Here is a 22,576-nt window from a genome sequence, read left to right on the forward strand (position 1 = left end):
CACCCCTCCACAATAGCATATAGGTAAGCACAGAGGATGCAGAGCCAGAGACAAAGGATTGCAAAAATATGAGAGGGAGGGAGAGAAAGAAGAATTACTAAGAAGTAGAGCACAGAGGAGCTCCCCAGTGAGCAGCTGTTTGTGACTCAACATAGCACTCCTCAGGGTTCCATTTTTTTTTTCCCCCATCTATTCTCTTCCCACTTACCTTTTTCTTTTAATGCACAGATCCTTCTTTACTGCACAGCTCTGCTACAGCACCTATCCTACAAACACAATCCTTTCCAGCAAGACATAGTCACATCGTTTGATTATTGAAAAAGGTTAAGAAATTACTGCTGAAGGTTGACAGACATTTCTCCACTTGCACAGCTGTAAATTATCACTCCTTTTCCTCAGCTGGTTTGCTATGAGAACAACCAGATAACCACAAATAAAAACACTCATGCATCTTCCCTGAATTTTGGAGATACTGCTTATTTCTGGAAATTACAACTTATCATATGTGTGTTGAATACTATTAATATTATTGAAACACGCTGCTATTCATCAATGGTTGTCATTTGCTTTTAACCACCCGTTACCTTAGTAGTTAGATATCACTACAAAGAGAATGCATCAGAAAACATACACTTGGTGTTTCCACTAAGCAATGACTTTACTCCAGCCAATCAGTAGTGTCTTAAATACCCCTCTTAACTGGGCATGTTGCCTTTAAGAGAAAAATGGACGCTAAATTCTCACAACCTTGTACTAATGAGTATCGGGGCGTAACTCTGACGGTGCACTAGAAAATGCAAGTCCCAGAGCTCAGTTCTTTCCACTGAAATCGCTCTAAAAATATAGTAATCACCAGCCATTAATAAACTGTCATCCATGACCATTTGTTTTATCTCTGTGAACTGACCTTCCTCTGTGTCGAACAGTCTTTGAAGGCTTTGAGGAAGTCTTGGATTTGGGGCTGGGCACGTCTCCATTTTCAGATGGGGTAGTATCTTTAATAGGTCCTGGTAAAGGGGCTGGCTCATGGATAATCAGGACATCATCTTTATTGTGCTGGCCCAGATGCTGCTTAGCAAAATCAAAGCCTTTCACACTGGGGGCTTGTAGCTGTGAGAGAAGAACAAAGACAAAAAACAGGAACCATGAGTGACAATGAGCACAAAGGCTTTGCTTAAGATCTGTGAACAATGGCCACTAGGAAGATGCTCAGGCTATGGCAGTCTCACGAATGAACATAAGCACGGCAGGGAAAAGAAAAATAAACGCTCCACAACTCTGTCATCTTACTTAAGTATATGATACTCAGTTTAAAACTCCAAATCAGCAAACCATAGAATGCTTTTGTTGGAAGAGACCTTAAAGACCATCTAGTTCCAACTCCCCTGCCACGGGCAGGGACATCTACCACCAGACCAAGTTGCTCAAAGCCCCATCCAACCTGGCCTTGAACATATCCAGGGATGGCGCCATCCACAGCTTCTCTGGGCAACTTGTTCCCATGACTCACCACCCTCATGGTCAAGAATTTCTTCCTTACATCTAATCTAAATCTTCCCTTTTTCAGTTTAAAACATTAACCCTTGTTCTATCACTACCATGCCCTTGTAAAAAATCCCTCCCCAGCTTTCTTGTAGGCCCCTTTTAGGTACTGAAGGCTCCTAAAATCTAGTTAAAAAACATAGCCTTCTGTTGCTGCTACATCTTTTTCCATCTATTTCTTCAGATTTAATCATTGTGTCAGGAGCTTTTTGTGCACTTGTGGGTGCAAGGCCGTAGACACCTGTGTACTGACTGAAACAGCTACCACTGTCAGGTGATCCTTCCATTTCTTTCAGTCAAAATAAGTGAAGTGAGTTTAAACAATTGGAATACTGTCACTGCTGATCTTCCTCATTTTGAGCTCCCCAAATCTGCAGGAGTCTGGGAGTGCTTGTACAAACATCTAGTTCACCTGATGAAAGATAAACATTCCGCAGATCTGAGTTACACGGCAGCCTGGCAATGACAGCACGGATGCCTCCAGAAAAGAACTGAAAAACTACCTCTTAGGAATTTCCTACTGAATAGATAGAAAAATATATAAAAGGCTTTGGAGTTGAAAGACATTAGATACAAATCCTAGAGATCTTATTAAGGGATTATGGATTCAACGGGCACCTTGCTTGTGAAAGACACAGAACTGGGCTTTTCATTTTCATAACTGTATTTATAAAAAAGCTAATCTCACCTCGTCAATGACTTGTTTTAGACTTAATTTAATCAAGCCTCCAAGTTTCAAGCTCTCCTGCCGATTTTTTGGGGGCATTGGAGTAATCAGAAATTCTGAAGAACTAATTAATATAAAGTTTTTCTTCAAGTCCTGCTCAATTTTATATAGTTTGGAAGTTGAAAGGAGAAAGAAATGTTGACAACTCCAGTTTTCAAAGTGCATGCACACATACTCACTGCACAGCACACGTACAAAACCCTCTGTGTGTTCTCAGAGCTGATTTCCTGCAAAGTGAAGCATGTGCTGGAGTGCATTTATGGGTGCGTCAGGCTCCAGATGTTTAAATGAACCCCCTTTCATAAAGCTTGGCACGCCAACATAGATAACTACAAACAGAGTTGTCTGATATCATGCCAAAGATAAGCTTGCCTAAGGAATATTCTGAAACAATCTCTTCAAAATATTTTCTCAGTAAGCAAACATTTTCCAAATGGTTCTTAGAAAGGATGCTGTAGTAGAGCAAACTGCCTATTTAGACCAGTAGATGGCAATAAACGCTCTCCAGTAAAATCCAACAACTATGAATGGTTGAGGTTTTGGAGTTAATTTCTCACAAAATGAGTAACCTTATTATTTGACAGATCTGGATGCCTTCCACTATACTCCATTTTTCTCAGGATTTAAAACAGTCCCTTCAATTCTGCATTATGGGTGATTCAATCATTGAATTTATGTAAAAGACCGCAACCACTGATTCAAAAAGGCATTGTTTAGCTAGACCAGGTGAAGGTGTAACTGTTCCTCCATTTTTTGAGTCATAGTCACCTACTGAAACCTTCCTGAAATTTGCCCCCCTTCAGAGTTGAAACATCATCTTGAGGATCTTGCTTGCTTAAAAAAACCCCACCCACCCCAAAATTCCATGTCTTCCTGCCCTGCAACTCCACAATACTTCTGAGGAAGAACTTTTCACTTCTGCTGTCAGAATTATCATGCTGGTTTGCAGCACTCTGATTACTGAAACTCCTCTTAGTTACCACATCTCCATCTCTGATCTGTTTGACATTATGTCTGTTCTCCTTGAAGGTATTCTTGTGTGCGACACTCCTCCTTTGAACTCCTTCATCGATCTCCCTTCTCCTAACCCTTCCATACTCCACCCTCATGCCCATACAGCCCCGCTGCTGATTCCTGACGATCAATTACTTCCTCCATTTCACCACACTCCCCTTCACTGCCTCCAGCCCCTTTTGCTCCAACAATGATGAGAGTCTTCACCATGTGCTGGGCACAATTCTTTAGCAGAAAAATTTGGTGATGCTCTATCCTTTCCTAAGGACCATTGACTTGACCTGCAAAGTTACTTCTGCTTTATGAATAGTGTGATAGGTGGGGTGGGCAAGGACAACTGAAGAGACAAACATTTTAGTAATATTGGAATTACTAGTATGGTTTTATTAAGATTGCTGTACATCTGAAGCATGCATTTCAACATACCTTAGAGTTAAGTCTAGCATACTGGGTCTGTAAACCCTCTGGGGAGAAAAGCAACGTGCAAAAATATACATTTTTAGTCTTCTAACTTTGAATAGTCTTATTCCGAGCTGCAGTCTAACATAACCTTTCATCTAAGCATAGTTATAGAAACAGATATATTTATGTGTACACGTACATACACCACAGCATATGTATGCACAAATGTTCATCTGCAGACAGATCACACAAAAGTTGAATTAAAAGACTTAGTATTGCAGAGACAAGCACTCACAGTGTAAGAAACGGCACAGTTAAGATTGTCTGAACAATTACAACTGGATCCTTTCATGCATAGGCATTGCAATAGAGTCTTGAGTTGCAAAATCATAAATTCAATTCTTCCATAGGAACCCTCTTGCTTTCTCCCACCCTGCTGGATCCTTGGCATAGTATGGGGCTTCTGCTATTAGTCAAAAGTAAAGTAGGATATAGAAGCTGGCAAACATGCAGTAAAAGTAGGAGGGGATGTAAGAAGAGAAAAGATGTATTCTTCTATGCACATCTGCAGCTAGGGTGGCTGAGACTTTGCCCATGGATTTCATGGACATTTGCTGGCAACAGAGGACTAGCAAGTCTCAGATATCACTATCCCAGCCTCAAGAAGCACTCACCCCAGGCACCACAGAACCTGTGGCTCTATTTTCCTGAAGCTGCAGCCAGGTAAACTCCTCATCTGGTCTTACTCTTCCTTGCCAGGCAGAACCAGTCTCCCCATCCTGCCCTCTTGCCCCTCTCTCCCTCCGCCTGCCAGTTGCCAGTTCCAGTTTACACTGTCCAAGAACCTGAGGCCTCATAACAACCTCTGTGTACAACAACAGAAAAAAATCCACTCAGCTTTTAAGATACAGCTCTACAGAGCTAATATGTACATAACAGGTGTAATCCTATGAGAATTTAACTGGTAAGTCTCTAACAAGTACCCCTCAATCCCATGCAAATATTTTCCCAAAGGTTTAAAACTTAGTCAGAAATGGGCAGTTCCCCACAGAATCAGCAAAAGTATTTCCCTCACATAAAATAACCTTCTGGTCCTGTTTCCTTTCCTTCCTCACCCTTCAGCCCCAAAGGCTGAGAATACGCACTAGCGCTTCTCCAAAACAACTTTTAAAATCTGGACAGAGCACTCTATTTTGTTTGAAAGAACAAGCTCTTCTGAGCATCTTAGAAAAAGATTCAGTATGAAACTGATACTTGAATGGAAACCTTTGGCCCAAATGACTCAAGTCTGGCAGAGTTCTGTAAAGCCAAATAATAACATTTCCAGATACCTCCTCCTAAAAAAGCTGAAGTTGGCACTACCAGTTTCAGCCAATATATGAACAGTATGTGAGACTGCATGCATGTGTGTTTGTGCGTACCAGTGAAAAAACATGATAGAAAAATATAAAGTGAAAATATATATATAAAAAACATGATACCTGACTTAATATACAAAGATGGTCTTCAATGAAAAAATTGGTAAAATGACTTATTGAAAAATAATACCTATTATTTGAGAAATAGAAATACTAATATGATTACTGCTGCAGAAACAACACTGACAGAAATCCACTTCATTTTCTTAAAAAAATAATCTACACTTCTGATACCTCATCTCCTAGACCATGGCAACATTATGACTTCAACTGAGAACTGATACTAACCGAAAATCTACATTTTCAGTGAAAAGTGTCTGAAGGACACTGAAACACAACTCTGCTTTCTGTAAGACTACACAGTCAGATCATCGAGACTCAATGGAATGAATGGTGTCGTTCGAGACTGAAGATGTTTCCTACATTTTCTTACGAATTTCTGTGTGCCACCTGCCACATTTTTCCTTTTCTTGGTACCAAGTTATATCATGTAACAGATCAAATGACCTCTGTTTATCCTAGGACAGCTAGTCAGAACACCATATGTAGATCAGTCATTTACTACTCATAAATTAAGCACCACTAAGGAAAGAATACATTCTCTTTTTAAGAGCACATTTGTGCTGATAACACTACCTGTTCAGGTGCTGAAACTGAGCCTGTTTTTATCAGCCACAAATACCTTTACCCAAGACTGCACAAAACTATTATTAGCAAAGGTTTCTTGTTTTAAATGTAAGTCATTATATAAAGATAAAACAAATGAAAACCTTCTCTATTTGTGAAGTGGAAAAGATAAACTACTCTGAAGCTTACGACCAAAATGAACAGGTCTAAACTACTTCATTCGTAAGGCATTATATTATTCTACAAATGCAGAACCTGCTGAAATCTAAGGGGAAGATGATTTCAAATTGGTAAGTTAATACAGTGCTTTAATTCTATTGTTATATACTGAATGAAAAAAGTATATGAAGCTCAACTCATAGAAAAATCAAATAATTTCTGCAGAAGCCTACGAAGTCTGTGCACCTCAGTCAAGACTTATTCCATGAAAGCAGTTAATAGTTTCAGTACTGTTTAAGACACAGAAATATAACATGGTTGCCAATACATTGTTTTGTTAGATGCAGACACACACCAGGAATGTTAACAATCTGTTTTCTCAAGAAAGCAAATACTGCACACACAGGTCAGTGAATAATTTCAGCAGAAAGCAGAAGAGAAGAAACACACTTACTCAGTATTCTTCCTGAGCATTTGAATTTGGACGTAATACGAAGAATAATGTATTAAGACAATTTTCTATTGATTTTACACCACAGTCTTGCCTTGTTCCTTGTAGAGCTAGACGCATTGAGCAGAGGCGGTTAAAATACATTTCTAACGAAATAAAGGAGCTAAGCATGATTTCAAAAATAATACTTTAGTGTTGATACATAATCTATGAACAGCACAGGAATCCCTGTAATGAAGTCCTGCTGACTTATGACCTTACTAACATGCTAGCACATGGAATGCTATAAAAATGACAGGATAAAGAAACTTTACAGAAAAAAAAAAAGCCAAACATTTTCAAGTCTACTAGTTTAAACGCAGCTAGGCAATGAGAATCAGTGTTCTTAGAATTAATGTGGATTGAAGATGTAAGTCAGTCTGATTGAGAATGCCTTAAAGCTACAAAATATTGCAAACTGCCTTCTACAATCTGAGATACACACCACCAAACCCTTCTCTGTATTCCCAGGGCGTCATAGCATAGGGTACTGTGAATTCACTGCATTACTCTTGTGATGCACCAGTAAGGGCAATTATTTACAGCTGCTAGTGTGCTTGCTAGGGTCTTCTTAATTTAACTCATTTTTTTCACCATGCTTCTACTATCCCATCCAAAATGCCGCCTGCTTCTTCCTCTCGCAAGGATCATTCACCTATATTGTTTGCAATGACTGTTCCATGAGATATTTAAAACGTTTTCCAATTTACCAATAAATAAGAATTTAGACGTATTGAGGCATATTCATCTTTCTCAGTCTCATTTTCCTATTCAGCTCATTCTTCTAATATCATTCCTACCCTTTATGCTCGTAAGTACATCCTCTGTATTTTTGTTTACATTGCTCTCCTTCAACTTAAAACCCTTTGGGATCATATCCAGGGACTGCCTGTAAAGTACACATACAAATTATATACGCGATTCAATAAGAATAACGCATACCTGAGTTAAGACACAAGAAATCTCTGTTGATGAAAAAAGCATATTAGAAGATCACACAGAAGCAGAGTTCCATCTCCATAGTCTCCCTTCAAAATACTGCAAAAAAGACCCATTTGTATTTCTCAAGGTCTTCTTGTGCCATTGACACAATTTTCCTATGAAATGGAATATGATGCAATCAACTTGTGCCATAAGCACAAACTCAAAATTTAAAAAAAATACTACACATCACTGAGAAGCATGCAGAGGGATCCTTCACTGCTGCTGGTTTAGGAAATGTTAAGAGACCAAAACAAAAAAGGTCTCTAATTCAATGTAAATATCTTCACTTGACAACCATGTATGTATATAAAAAGTGTATGGGCAATGGCAGTTCACTGTATTGCCTCTTAGGTAGGATACCATCACCCTCCCATTACAGCAGTTATAGCTTGTACCCAATATGGAAAGTCCCATCTCAAAAAGAAGCAGGATTTTGACATCTGAGGGTCAAAAAAGCGATTGTATGTACAAAATGCCGCCCATTTTCTCATCTCAGATCATACCTCTTTATAAAAGTTACATCTCATATTTGTCATCACAGCAGCACTTCTGTTAACTATCACCATTAATAGGAACAGGTAAAGCAGTTGAGCAAACATGTCCTTGTGGAGAAGAAATACGCTTATAGTTGCATGGGTTTCTACCATCAAGTCAGGGAAAGTAGCGCATGGTACAGTGCTGGCACAGAAAAGCAGAACAAGCTAGTGTGCAGCCTCTGGTTCTCCTTCCCTCCTCTGAAAAGTCAAAACTGTGGTTTACAGCTCACCACCATCCAAACAGTAAGTAAAACAGGAATCCCATGAAAAATACCACCTCAGGAATTTTGCTCCTGGAGTAGGATTAAAAACAAATAAAGAAACGCCCAAACTTACAAAACTTCATAAAGCCTGAAATTCTCAAGACACCTGTTCTGAAATATTTTCTTAAGAAAGATTCTTCTCGTGGATTTTCATCATCCCTCTTCTCCTTTGTGCATTTCTTCCTGCCACACTAATATTACTGTGACAGCTCAGTAAATTTCACAAAATACAAGAGGGATCCTGTTATTGAAAGCCAGTAACTCTGAGTACATATATGCCTACAGGCTACTGAGATAACTGCTGTAAGAGGTAGAATTTTGTGCCTGAATCACACAGTTTTAGCCTTCCTTCTCAGACAGGAATGCTGCAGGGTAGATACTATCTTAATCACGGTTTGGTGAGGTTCCTTTACATGCTGGTTGGATAAAAGTGTCAGGAGTAAGTTACATAAAGATTACCAACTTTATAGGATAGACAGGTCACTGCTGTGTCTCAGTTCCACCAGTCTTCTGTCCATAAGTTATGTCAAACAATTACTCCTCCAAGGCCACGTACACAACTCTGAGACCAACTGCAACCTCTAAGACAGGTAGTATAACACATCAAAAAAATTATAGATTAAGAAAACTCTATTCTCAACTTGTGAAGCAAAAGAATACATTCATAACATGGCTCTCACCATCTGGACAGAGCACATACACAACATAGTCCAGAAACACCTCCTCTCCACAAATGATGAGAAAAGTGCTAACAGACTTTTAAGAGAGCACAGGTCAGCAATTTTCCTTTATTTTTGTGCTGGTATTTTTTTGGGCTCAATGACTCAAACACATTTACATATCTAAAAAGGGTTTAATGCACACAAAGAAATCGCATTCACATATACTGCAGAAATAATCTGCTTGCTGAAATGAAGCTACAAGTGAGTAGCAACAGTAAAACTTTAGGCAACAATGATTTGATGTTGGCCCATTTCCTTGTTCCCAAAATAGCTAAAATCTACAGTAAACTCTCTATCATATTTTGTTAGAAAAGACAGAATTTATTTTGCCAGTATTGATCTAGTCTCAATGGTGTATTATGTTTAGGATGCTATAAAGTTTACCCATATTTTGAAAATGAATTCTTTTTCTTTTTGTTTAATTCCCTTTCAAAAGTAGCCACCATATAAATGTGTCTCTCTAAATCCATGGGTCACCTATATTTTGAAAAGCTTATTCAGTTCTAGTATCCTCCTCGCAAAAAGGATGGAAAAGAATGAGAAAATGTTCCGCCTTTCCAAATGCTAGCAGTTGGTTCAAAGGCCAGTTCAAAAGAAGGGAGAAGAAAACTGGGATTCTTCTCTTTGGAAAAAAAAAAAGATGATGGAGATGGGAATATGACAGAGATCTGTAAAATCAGGATTGGCAAGGAGCAAGTGCCTCGGAATCAGCTGTTCACTGCCCCCTCCAATACATGGACTAGGAGGCCCCACAGAAAACAAAGAGGTGGCAGGATAAAAGCAAGATGAAACAAGATGACATAGTTCTTCCTGTAACTTGTGGAAATCCCTGTCAGTGGCTTAGATGGGTTTAAAAGGACTGGTCAAGTTCACGGAAAAGAAATCTGTTGAGAGTTGCTAAATACCATCACTTCTAGAGAAAGTCCCTGAGACACAAATAACTGGAAGCTGAAGAGTTACTCAAGGTAAAGCAATCCATGTATTTGCCCTGTTCTCCCCTCCTTCTATAGGCTTTTGCTTTTGACACCTGGGCTAGCTGGCCTTTTGATCTGATCAAGACAGCTACCCAAATGTTTGTAGAAAAGGAGATGGAGACATTTTACTTCTTATACCTATCGGTATAAGCAGTGTATCTAAGTGTGGTATTTTATTTCTATAATTTGTGAATAGTTAATCCTCATTACAGAAGAAGAGTTCCTACAAAAGAGCTCTTGCAGGGGGATTGCCATCAGAGAAATGTATTATTGAGAAGTAATTAAGATGTTGAATACTGTGTTCCTTGTTAGAATCCAGTTATTGACTCTGAAGCAGAACCTGTATGCCAATTCCAAAAAGACAACATTTTGGATAGTTAGTCAAGGTTGCTATTAGAAATGAATGATGTTTGTTATGCAAACAGTAGGCACAAACATGAATCTCCTGCAGAAACTCATGTCAGTTTTCAAGTAGTTTTTATAAGATTGGTGTCAGCTGCCTTTCTTAACATGAGTCTCTTTTGACTGGAATTATTTTGCAATGCAGAGCTGTTGCCTTGACATTATAGATATGAACAAAAGCATTACAGGATGTCAAAACATCTCAAGAATTCTTCGTATCAGGAGCAGAAGCCTAGTATTTAGCCTCCAGCAGGGCTGGCCTCTTTGATCCTGGGAACATCCAAGAGGTAGTCTGCTGAATACACAATAGTAAGCAAAACTCTCAATTCAGAGGTGTAAAGTTACACCTGATACAAGAGATTTGGATACCAGATATCCCTGCTTGAGAGGAAAAATAAAAATCCACACAAGCCTCTCAAACATCTTGTAGAATGCATGACTCATTACCTGTAACCGTGAGCGACACATGGAGGTCTGGCTGGCTGTCAGAAGCAGCACAGAGCAGAGCAGACACGCAAGGGCTGGTAACGGTCCCCAGGTGATGATTACATATTAGCTGAGATTTGCTGGCACAAGATGCAAATTGGCAGCCCTCCAGCTCTATCTCCAGCACTATCTGTGCTACTGCTCAAGGAGAAGGAGCAGTACTGTATGCTTTGTCCAAGGCTTCGTGGGGACCAACCCACTCCACCTCTCCCACACATAAACACACAAGAGGGACACTGAGCCAGAGAGACACATTCAGCCTTTAAGAATCACAGTGGCACATTCCAGAAAGGAGTGACTTCTGGCTGGAGAAGTAAGCTTTTTCTCCCTAGAGTTTTAGGATGTGCCCTTGCAAAAACTAGGAACTGAGCAAGTCGCTCAAAGTTAGCACTGCAAAGGCAATGACTTCAGCATGCCCAGCATTTGCAGGAGAACACCCAAGACCTTCTGAATAAACTGTCAATGAGCTTGTCCACAGGTGCCAGTTTTTTGTCATTAGGGCAGGGAACCTTTCCCTGAATAACTGTCTAGAGCTGAAAATACTCCTGAAAACTCCTAGCAAAGGATCTGAGCTTTTCCTCCAAATGCTTGTACACAGCATGGAAAGTGAAATCCCTAGTGAATCAGGTTCCATTTTAATTTTTGAATGATTGTAGAGAAATATATTGTCAACTCTGTTTCCATTACAGGTAATATGTAGAATGTTTTTCTTGCTCTCTAGGGAAAAGGAAAGAGGTTGACAGTGTTTTCGCACAGAAATGTTAGCAGTCTGGTACAGAGCAGAATGATGATTTGGGCATCAAAGACATTTATCCATTTTTTCATGAAGAAGAAAAATAACCCATGGCAAAAATTCAATTACACAAAAAAGGCACAGTTTCTTTGTGAGAATAAAAGCTCAGGTTGGAACAACTGGCAATGGCAAGAGAGAAAATCCTGTAATTTAAAAATGCCACTTATGCATCTTTTTACTTCCAAAGGTAAAGACATCTTTATACAGTGCAACAACCCAGATCACATCAAGGTGATTTTCCAGTAGGATGCTATGGCTTATAGAACAAGTCATGAATACTTGATGCGCCCTTTAAATATCTTAGTTCCATCTCTTGAAAAGAATTATCCTTGCACAGACCAATTAATCTTGCACAGAAATTCACTGCTCTGACCCGCTTCCTTAACTCCCAGTTCAGAAAGCATCCAAATAACTTTAATCTAAGCATGTTTTCCCATCTAATCTCCAGAGTGAAAAGGTACCCTAATATTTTTCAGGTATTGTTAATCCTGCTTTGAGGCAGCGGGATGGATTAGCTAATCAGAGTCTCTTCAAGATCCATTTCTTTTTTTTATTACTTTATCTTTGAACCTGGTTTTGCTAGCATCAGTTCCCACAAAAGTTTTCTTTCCTACATATTGATGTTTATATTCACTGAAGTAGCAGACTTCAAAGACTATCCAGAAGTAAAACATCCCTTAGTATTGTCTGAGTTCAGGCTTGCTCTCTAAATTCTTTGCAGAAGATACATTATGAGCCTTTTTAAAGAGGACCCTTATGCAAGACACCGATCTGTGATGAAACTAGAAGACCAGATGGACAGAACAGAAACCGGTAGAGTGGCATGGTACATCCAATCTGCAGAACAGGCTTTTGCTGAATACAGTCTACCCTGTTCATGTCCACCTTAGAAGAAACCTGTCCACCTTAGAAGAAACGTTATCTTCGTTATTATCTATATTATCTTTGAGAGTGACCTGGCCTTGAGAGTGGGGACAAACAGCAAATCTGGACTCAAGACCAGTTTCAGGGCTGCTGTGGCACATAAATATAGATGCAACCTCCAGTACTTCTATGGGTTTGTCACAGCAAGATCTGAGTATTTTTCAACACAGCTATGCCTGCTGAAGTGGGAAATACGTTATTATTGACTGTCACAAGTGAGGGACTGTGACCCAAATATTCTGAAGGGTTGTCCACAGAGCAGATAATGCATCAAAGTAGGTTAGCTGTGCTGGCATGATACACTGGCCAGTATGACTGAATTGTTGCATACCACAACTACCTGGTGATCTTTACCTCACTGAAGTGTACCTGGGCAGCCATACCCTCGGGGCACATCCAAAAGGCATGCAGGGTCTTATTACCAACAGATAGTAGTACTGGTTTACTTCATCAGAAGATAGACTGTGAGGGTATGCAGCTTATGACTTACTTTTAATGGTGGCCACAGGAACACAGAAATCATATCTACTCTGTAAAAGTAAACCTTTACATATATAGAAGATTAAAATTAAAACTTAAATAATTATATTGTCTGAGTGCATACCAAAATATTTCAGGAAAAGCAGGAGTTTAAAACTAGAGTTAAGTGACTAAGTGAAAGGAAGGAAGAAAAGATGGTACTAGAATGACACATGGGGCTATAGAATCCAGGAAAATTTGTTGTCTTTAAAGCATTCCTCTGAAGAGAAGAATGCAAATTTGTAAGAGACTCTGAACTGAGAATAAAAAGGTCCTGCAAAATTTATATCTTACTTACGTAATCTGCATTGCTGTACGTTTACAGAAGTTCTCTCTCCCAACATTTCAAGGAACCAGTCTTTTAGTGGCAAAGTCTTTCCTCAGCAGCATGAGCCACACAGGCTTTTCCCTCACCCCACTCCCAACCTTGTTCCAGGCTTTTAAGTCACAGGTGGCAATTTGTTATCAGCTGCTACTGTGAATTCTAACAGATTATTATGCTGCCCACTGATCTGCTATGTTAAAATGGCTAATTAAACATACTGAAAAAAAAGACTGGTGATACCTCTGGAGATCCACCAGTGGAATATGATAACCTATGTCATCTGAACACGAAAAGTGTGTCTCAGTTTCTTATCTTCCAAGCAACAGGCATTTTCAAATGCGAAACACATTGTAGACTTATTACATGGTTGAAAAGAATTGTCTTCTATTTCCAGTATGGATATGCCATGCATATGTTAATGGAATACTCTGATATTTATACACTCTGTTTCTATATTTACATTAAAAGAATTTTTTTTTAAAGATTAATGGAAGTGAGAAAAGCTAGCACTATAAATACATCTTTATGGTTTTTACCAATGAAATATTGATCCAAGAGAAAAACTCAGATCTTTAACCTAAATATACTTCCATTTACAGGTGCAGCGCAGGTCTTCACTTTCCTTTGGTACCAAAGTCAAGCTCTGTAAAGAGGGAATGGAAATAACTGTGGGTGAGGTGAGGGGGGGGAGCCTGAGGCCATTTTTAAACTGAGTTTATTTACAGACCTAAATCCCCAACCACATCATTTCAATCCTTTGATCGTTTCTTTGCATTTACTGTAATAAAAAGTATTAAAAACACCAACAACTTTAAAGGGCAGGACCAGATCTAATGTCCCTAACCATTTGTATGCTGTTGTGACTGTCTGGGGGTCTTCAGTGTTTGTTAAATATGCCCTATTCTGACCTGGAATTCTAACCCACTGTTTGAAGACATGAAGAAATCCCAAAGACAGCCTGCTACTAAGGAAGCCAGAGTACTACTATTGCTGTGGATCTTAGGCAAAGGAGGAAAATTATTTTCAAAGTAGATTTTGCCACTTGTTTGATGTGCTAAGTGATAAAAATTGAAGACACTTTTTATTGGTTTACCTCATTTAGTATTTAAGTACGAGCCACCCACTGGCACAAGGATTGGACTAGATGTCCTTACTGGTTCTTTCTAGTTTGCTTAGAGTGACTTCCCTACAGAAGGCAAAGTGACAGGCTCCCTAGGCGAACTGAAATGAGACTTGCATACAAACATGTTCAAGGCTTCTGACTCATGAATGATTAAGCTGAAGAATACTGTGGAAGCAGTGGAGAAAAACAACGGAGCCATTTCCCCCACAGAAAGTAAAACTATGAAAGATGTTTCTGGCCCTATAGCCAACCCAATCCAAATGCTTTCTTACAAAAAGCTTGTGACAGCGGAGAGGTACCGAAAATGTATGTGATGCAATAGTGTGCCAAGGGTAATGATCCTCTCCTGCCTTTTTTGTATGACCCTTCTCAAATTAGCTGAAAGTACTGTGGGGAAGTTCTTCAATCAAAATCTGTGTTATGTATTACCACAGCACAGGTAAAACAAGGTACCAGGAGGTGAAGCTCAAAGGGTACCACTTGTTGCCAACCTGGATTCTGACACTTAATCTGCAGTGTCAAGACAAGTGGAAGTTACTATTGATTTGTTCTGACTGCTTTGGAAGTGTAACCGCTTTCTGCTTCTCTCATCTTTCACATCATTAATTATCTTGAAAGAGAGCACGGTGTACAGACAAGGCTTGTTACAGAGAAAACTGTATGACCGAACATGAGGTGACAGTACAAGAACATGACTACAGTACCACAGGATTAGCACAGGCAGACTATTTTGCCTTCAATAATACCTCTGAAAGTATAGTCAGTAATAAGCTTCTCTGACACACAGATCGGTTCCCTTCAGTTGTAAAAAGGAAAAGTAGGACTTGTAACCCTTTAGTCACTTTTCCATTCTTTTTATTGAATACATCCTTTGTGAAAATCCTGGATCACGTGTTTTTTAATTTACAGTCTTGGGCAGGAAAAAGACAGACTACCACATTTCCCACCATCTTAACCCAGTCCTCCAACACTCCAGCCAACACGCTCACCCATGCAGTCTCACACAGAGCCTGCAACAGGCTCTCACAACAGTGACACAAGAGCCCCAGCAGAATGCGGAACAGCAAGGACAGGCTGTATCAAATTCTAGTTCCAGCATGAGGTATAACGGATGGTGCGGTTTAGTTGTCAAATTAGTTTAGTAGAAGCTCTCCAAAGAAAAATTCAGCCCTCTGCAGAAAACAAGGTCAGCGATACAACAGTCAATACATTTCCTCTTACTCAGTCCTAGCCAAAGCCTTGAAATGAAGTGATAAAGAAAGGTTCCTCTCAGTCTCAGTGCCCACATTTCAGAAAGATGTATTTATCTAATGCATTATCATATACCTAGGAGAACATATAAAACACCATGGGATTCCTGACTTCAACAACCATTTGACTTTTTTTTCCTTTTTCTTTTTTTTTTTTCCCCCCAAACTGGAAGGCTCTGAAACTGTGTTTCCACATGCTATTTAAGGATGCTAGGTGTTCCCTAGACACTTACATTTGTTTACGCTCAGAATACTCAAGTTCCTCTCAGTACAGCTTCCCCTTTTACCTTCTGTCGCTGCTGAATGTTGCTCATCGTGTCTGGCTGAAACTCCAGTTTGTCTGTTCGACAAAGTTTCCAGTATAAAATAATAACGATCAGGAGCACCACAGCAACTGGGACTGCCACACCAACAATAATCCACAGGTTGCTATTCTGTGACTCTGAGGTGGACTCCTTCAGCTTCTCCACAGCTGTGAAGTTAAAAGCAAGACAGCAATATTATGTGGTTATATATTTCAAACTGAGGACACTTCAAGGTTACGTATTTTTATGTTCTTGTAAATGCTAGTTAAGGAATTTATCAGAAACCAGCTGCACATCACAGGAAATGTCACACTGCTTATAAGTTAACATATGTCATGCTCAGGAAGCATGGGGCAGGTGATCGATCGTCCTGGCCTACCTTCTGAAGATCTGTACTTAAAATAGTAATGAAAATACACTTCTACCACATCATTCTGTAACCCAAAACTGAGCTGCCACAGTGAAATGGGTCCAGAAAAATGAATTGCCACTAACAAAGGTGAGAAGGACTTTCCAACATTATTGCCTGTTTCCCGCTTTAAGCAGCATTATCAACTGCCTCTTCTCTTTAGTTATACGTTTTGTTACCTTTCCCATCAATAACCATGGTCAATTTGAAATCAGTAAGACCCTCCTCCCCAAGGTGTATGGTTCCTAATTTTTAACTACTTTTTTTCCTTTCTCCGTTTCATTGTCAGTGTGAGATCCTTTAGCCCCAAACAGAAGACAAAACTACTGGAAAGTGTAACCAAAACAGTCAGGCTTGTAAAAAGCGAACTGGAAGAATCGACAAAAACTTTCCTTTGCTCGGTTTGCATAGTGGTTATATAAGGGACTGAAAACCACAACAGTAATTATTTCTAGTGAAAGTGATGCACTTTCTTAAAACGATGTTTTCAAGTTAAAAAGAATATTTCTATGCTATCTTATTTTTATATATAATTTTATTAACAGCATTCTAATGATGAACCTAGAGATTAAAGAAACATTATAATTATTATATTTTTACATATCTGATAGCTCATTTATGATATTACATTTTCTGTTATAAAAATAATCTTTTTTTGACTAGTTTCTTCCAATAAGAAGAAACAGTTCAAAAAAATTCTATGGTCCTATGCCTCTTAAAAGAACCTTCTAATGATGTGTCAAAGATAATAAGTTTCAACATGCAGAATAAGCTATAAACACTTCATAAAGTTTGTTCAACACTTACAATTTTTGTAAAGGGAATTTATTCTTGCAACTTCTTTCATTTCTGTCTAACCAGTATTACAGTGCATTAAGAGATACTAAGCAGATGCATATGAGCCACTGACTTATCTTTAAACCACTGTTTTAATGAGGGACAAAATTTAGAAACACATCCAGACGGTGCAATTATTACAATTTTCTTTCTGCAGAAAATATTAAAAATCAGACACATGCTCATTCTATTGGCAAAATAGTCTGTGGTACAAGGTAACTCATACCTCCATATTGCACAGAAAACACAAAAGGTAATTAAGTATTCATATCAATGAGGTGTTTTGCAGATCATGTACATATCTATTACTGTTTTAAAATACTTTCAAGTTTCTTTCCTAATCATAACATGGAATTTTGAGTAGGTCTTCTGTCTTGCTCCTTACTGCAAATAATTATATACCAAGCTTCCTGAATAAAGCCATTATATGACTTTGTATGATCTGTGATACTTATTCTGATGTGTATCTAGTAAAAGATCACATTACTTTTATATTACTGATGAACAACAAATAAAAATAAGGTCAATTATTTTCAATGGAGTAAACAAACTGTTTCTTTTTGCTTATACCCTCCAAAATGCCCCAATCAGCGTTAGCCTAGATCTTTCACTCACAGAAGCAGTAACTCAGGCAAACAAAAAAGAGAAACTCCTGTTAAACTTCACTGCCATTACTCAGCTATAGGAAACACCCATTTCACACTGACGCCCTCCCATCCCACAATTGTGCATTTTGTGCAAGCTCCTGGGCAAGACAAGCTGTAAAGAAATAGTGGACTAGCAGAAAGAGATGAAAATGGCAAGAAGGTATCTAGTTAGCATAGTCTTTTTCTAGGACAAGCACTGAAGTGCATGCAGTGAGGCTTGCACTTAAGAATCCTGTTGCAATTCCAAGCTCAGCAGAGCCTTCAAAAAGCAAAGCAACACCACAGAGCTCACAGCAACACTGCTAAAATTTGTTTCCTCAGGAGTGTCAAAATTGCAGCACCCCTAGAACAAAACACTGCAACAGTGGGTTCTGTGCAGCGCCATAACCTCCAAAGCTAATGTCACCCTTTCTGTTTTTCTTTGCTGGCGTCATTGATAGGGCTTACGCTGTGCAAGAGTGCCTTCAATGCGGTATCCAAGGATGATCGCAGCCCGCTGAATATCAACTCTGTTCATCAGGTCTGAGCACTTCAGAGCACTGAGTCTCTCTCCATCTTGGTCCTCCACAAAATAGATCAGCTCCACAGGGTTGTCAACCCCAACTAACCGCGACACGTTCACAATCTGAAAAGAAATTGGAAAGCTTTTACATTTTAAGTTGTATTTATCTGGGGCTCCCATACATTCGGTCTTTTAGTCTTTACCCTCTCTCTCTCCCTTCTCTTCTCAGGACCTGGACCTTAAGGACACTTATCTAAAAAAAACATTTGGAACAGCTTTGCCAAGATGGCATCAGTATCTGTCTTAATCGTCACTGTGTGCAAGCCCTAGTGCATAAAAAAAGATTCCACCTTGTATTACGATGTAGAATACAACTGCTGTTAAAGAAAAGCCCTCTATCTGTGACACCAAAGAATACAATATTACGCTAACCATGTAACTGCTGTGAACTGGTACAGTTTGGAAATTGTCAATATCCAAAGAAGTCTGATGGGAAGATGTGCTGTGTGTAGTGCTCCAAAATACTGTATGCAGCAAAGGCAACATACACACAGGCTAGTCCTCTTACCTGAGAAGAGCTTAAGTCAACGTTGGGCAAGCATAGATACACAGAGCTAATATTCAGTAATAACAACTTGCTTCCAAACTGAAATTCAGGATAGTTTCATCTAATACAAAAGATTCTGAGTGGAAGTCTTCCAGGGGAAGACAACATTGCTGGAATAATATAAGAGCGTCTCATTACACAAGCACTACTCAAGTGTTCCAGGATGCTGGGAAAATTTACAGAAATACCTATTTTGTAAGCAAAAGGAAAATGTCCAGGGAAGTGATCCCTTGTATAACAAATTTTTTTATGGCATACCTGAAGTTTCCTCTTTTTTTTCCCCCTATTTGTTTCATGACAACATACAGATCCAGTATTGAAGTAAAAGAACTGCTTTCACTCTAAAGATGCCAACACCATGCCACCCTGGAAGTCTCTACTGCCTTTAGCATTTGTCGGTTAGTAGGAGATACTGAAGAGATTACTGTGATTGCACTTTTCCCTTCTCTAAATACCTACTTTGACTTTACTTTGTTATCCATAACACACACCTCACTGTTCCAGTTTTTCCAAATGTTAAGCAGCTACACAGGCAAATACTCTGTTAGTTTCAAATAGAACTGTTTGCTCTTCCTCAACGAGAGCACATGCATCATCATCTTCATCCTCCACACAACTTCCCCTGGTATCTCCCTTTCTTCAGGAAGGAATGTATTTGACACTGTGGGAAGCAATTCTTCCTACCTACTTCTAAAGATGTTAATAATCAAAAGAATGCATGCTATGAGGAAGCCCTGTAGATACTCTCTAACCACCAAACATCTACATTGCATATGAGAATCACATAACAATTTTGAATTCCTGTAAAATTAGATCTTATATATAATAACTTCCCTCTGTTCAACCATTTACATGTAATGGTGAGCTCAACCTAGAATTAGGCCAAACAAATAGTAGGAGGTATTCTATCATGTAAAAAAGAGTTTGAAGAGCTCTGGAGGGAATTGTCAGAAATAGAACAATGTATTTTGCTTCCTTCAGAATTATCCTTTACTACAAAGCACATATTTAAGAAATTAGAATCTCAGACACTGCCCATAGGCTTAAAGTAAAGCACTCACACAAACGTTTGTATGTCTGAGGCTTAAAAAAGCAAAGCTTTACACTGTTTTCTTTCCTAGTTTCCAACAAAACAATCATGTTGAAGCAAAGCAGTGCAATGTTCTAGCTCAACAGAGATGACGTTCTGGTCTTTGGGGACATCAACTCAACATGTCCTAAGAAAGCATTTCCCAGGAGTAGTAACAGCAAGGTATATAATGAAAAAAAAAAAGGAGGAAAAAAACAGAAAGCACAATTGTCATGAAAGTCTTCTAGGTCACATCAACCGAAAGCAAAGAATAATGTTCAACGTCAGTCACATTCGATGTAAGAAACAGAACATCTACAAACAGAGCAGAAAAATGTGCAAATTTCTGAAACACAGCTAGACCTGCTAACACGAACCATTAACCAATGCTGCTTCTCATCCTGAGTGCTATTCACTCTTCCAACAGCTAAGAGGTAACCAATTCCTGACTGAAGGTAACAATAGAGTATCAATAAATAAGGTTTCAACACACATATTCAGCAACTGTAAGGCTAAATCTGGTTTCATAGAAGCCAGATATATCATTAGTTAAGAAATGTCCCCAGCTTCATATTTCTGCTTCAGCTGGGCTGCCTTCACCACAGCCTGGCCTCAGTGCACAGAGCAGCAGGGTGTACGGACTGGTATCTGCTTTCAGCACGGGTGAACCCTAAGTAGCACTTAACTCAGATGAGAATGAAGGAGTTGAAAGGCCACATGGGACTGAAAGTCAATGGATTCTTCATTTAGTTTTATGAAACCTCGCTGAGTATAGCAAAGCTACAGAATCAGAGAAATTTAGATTATTCTTAAATTGAATCATCATACATTTTATTGCTTTGTGGAGTATCCAAGAAGTATTGCAATTAAACCTGTGTTATACACACAGGGTAACAATCAGAAGCTGGCTCAATGGCTTAAAAAAGCAACTTCTCCATAGCTGCCTTTAGAAAGGGCAGGGGGGTAGCAGGACAGACTCCAGTGCAAGTCGCCACAACTGAAACAATACAGTTTTTAACACAGAATTAAAAACAGTAGTGTATGGCGTACTATGCTGAGGAACAGGTATGGGTGAGAACAGTCAGAGTGGAGATAGGAAGAAGTCGCTGGAGGTATTTCAGCACAGTATAGAGAACACAGGAACGAGTATGAAGAAATTCATAGGAGGGTGGAGGTGCAGGCTGGTGTGGATGAACTAAGCTCACTATTTTAAGATCAGTTTTATCTGAAGTAGTTCATAGTGAATACACAGTATTTTATGACTGCTCACACAATTCTGAGGGAAGCTGCACAGAAAATTTCAAATCCAAGGGGAGATTGTCATGGATTTCTGTTCTGGGATGGCAGATGGCTGAGCAGAGTATTCTTGAGACAACTAGACTTGTACATACACACAGCAACTGTGACAATATCGGTACTTCAGTTTTCACCTCTGTCACACTGATGCTCTAAACCACTTTTTTTTTTTTAAACTAACCTCTGAGTTTGTTGCAACACAGAAAATGGCACACTGGATCTGAACTGGTTTTAAGTCCGTTATAAAACTGAGGTACACAGCCACTGTGCCCATTTTTTACACGGTTTCTATACACTAAGTTTTGTGCCATTTTGCTCCAAATTATACTCTCAGTGCAGCTTCAGACTGGTTTTGTCTCATATTTTACAGAGGTGTCTCTATGCTTGAGAGTGCTAAGAACGCAAGCAGAGGCAGAAATGGTATTTTCCTGGCATCCAGCAAAGCAGCCCATGTGTAAGCAAGCATTTAAGCAATTTACATTTATACTTTAGCAGTGAGGGATGACATAGGGAGGGAAGAGATACAAGAATTTCAATACATGAGAGGCAGAAAATGGAAAAAAAAAAAAGACGACTAATTCAACTTCTGTGTACATAAATGATACCATCTTTGTTGATACTAGATGCGCATTTAACCTCCACAGAATAAAGGCTTAACTCTGTTCAAGTGTCAGTAAATTTAATTTAAAAAGTGTTTTCAAGAGAATATCACAGGTCAGTCAGCAGAGTTGCCTTGATAACCAAATCTAGTTCATAATTCAAAGTGGGGAAATCCAGGTGGCGGACACACTCGTGAGGCGTTCGCAGAGTGTCAGTCAGCCGGTGGGACAACCCAGTCAGCAGTCCCGTCAGGAGTAAAGGAAACCCTGGGTGAATTGGTTCAGGGTTTCGAAGGCGTAAGTGTTACTTAGAAACAAGCAAACACGCACACAGACGATCTCCAAAATGCATGTATGAGGATTATTTTCCTTTTTTTCCACTATGCTCATCCCCGAGGGAAAAAAATAATCAAAAAAGATTCTGCTTTCTGCCTTGTTAGAAGTAGGACTTTAGCGTCCAGGCAATTAAATCAAACTGTATTGTAGTCCGAACAGTTCAGCAGACAACCCAACATAAAGCCTATGTGAAACAGGCATTACACGTAACCTGCCCAGGAACCTGTCGGGATGGGAAATAGCGGTGCCGCTTGCAGGCAGCCAGCTTCCTCCTGACAGGCTGGGCCGG

The 22,576-nt window shown here is 39.3% G+C and overlaps 1 protein-coding gene across 1 annotated transcript in view; it reads right to left on the reverse strand.

Moving 5' to 3' along the window:
* KIAA1549 (KIAA1549 ortholog) overlaps positions 1-22,576 on the reverse strand; it is a 75,765-nt gene that overhangs the window by 26,121 nt on the left and 27,068 nt on the right. The window contains 3 exon segments of the mRNA XM_009707956.1: positions 908-1,110; positions 15,968-16,152; positions 18,326-18,503. Coding sequence (XP_009706258.1) covers positions 908-1,110; positions 15,968-16,152; positions 18,326-18,503 — 566 coding nt within the window.

The sequence above is a fragment of the Cariama cristata genome, unplaced genomic scaffold, assembly GCF_000690535.1.
Source record: "Cariama cristata isolate BGI_N322 unplaced genomic scaffold, ASM69053v1 scaffold17039, whole genome shotgun sequence".
In the NCBI taxonomy this organism is placed as follows: domain Eukaryota; kingdom Metazoa; phylum Chordata; class Aves; order Cariamiformes; family Cariamidae; genus Cariama; species Cariama cristata.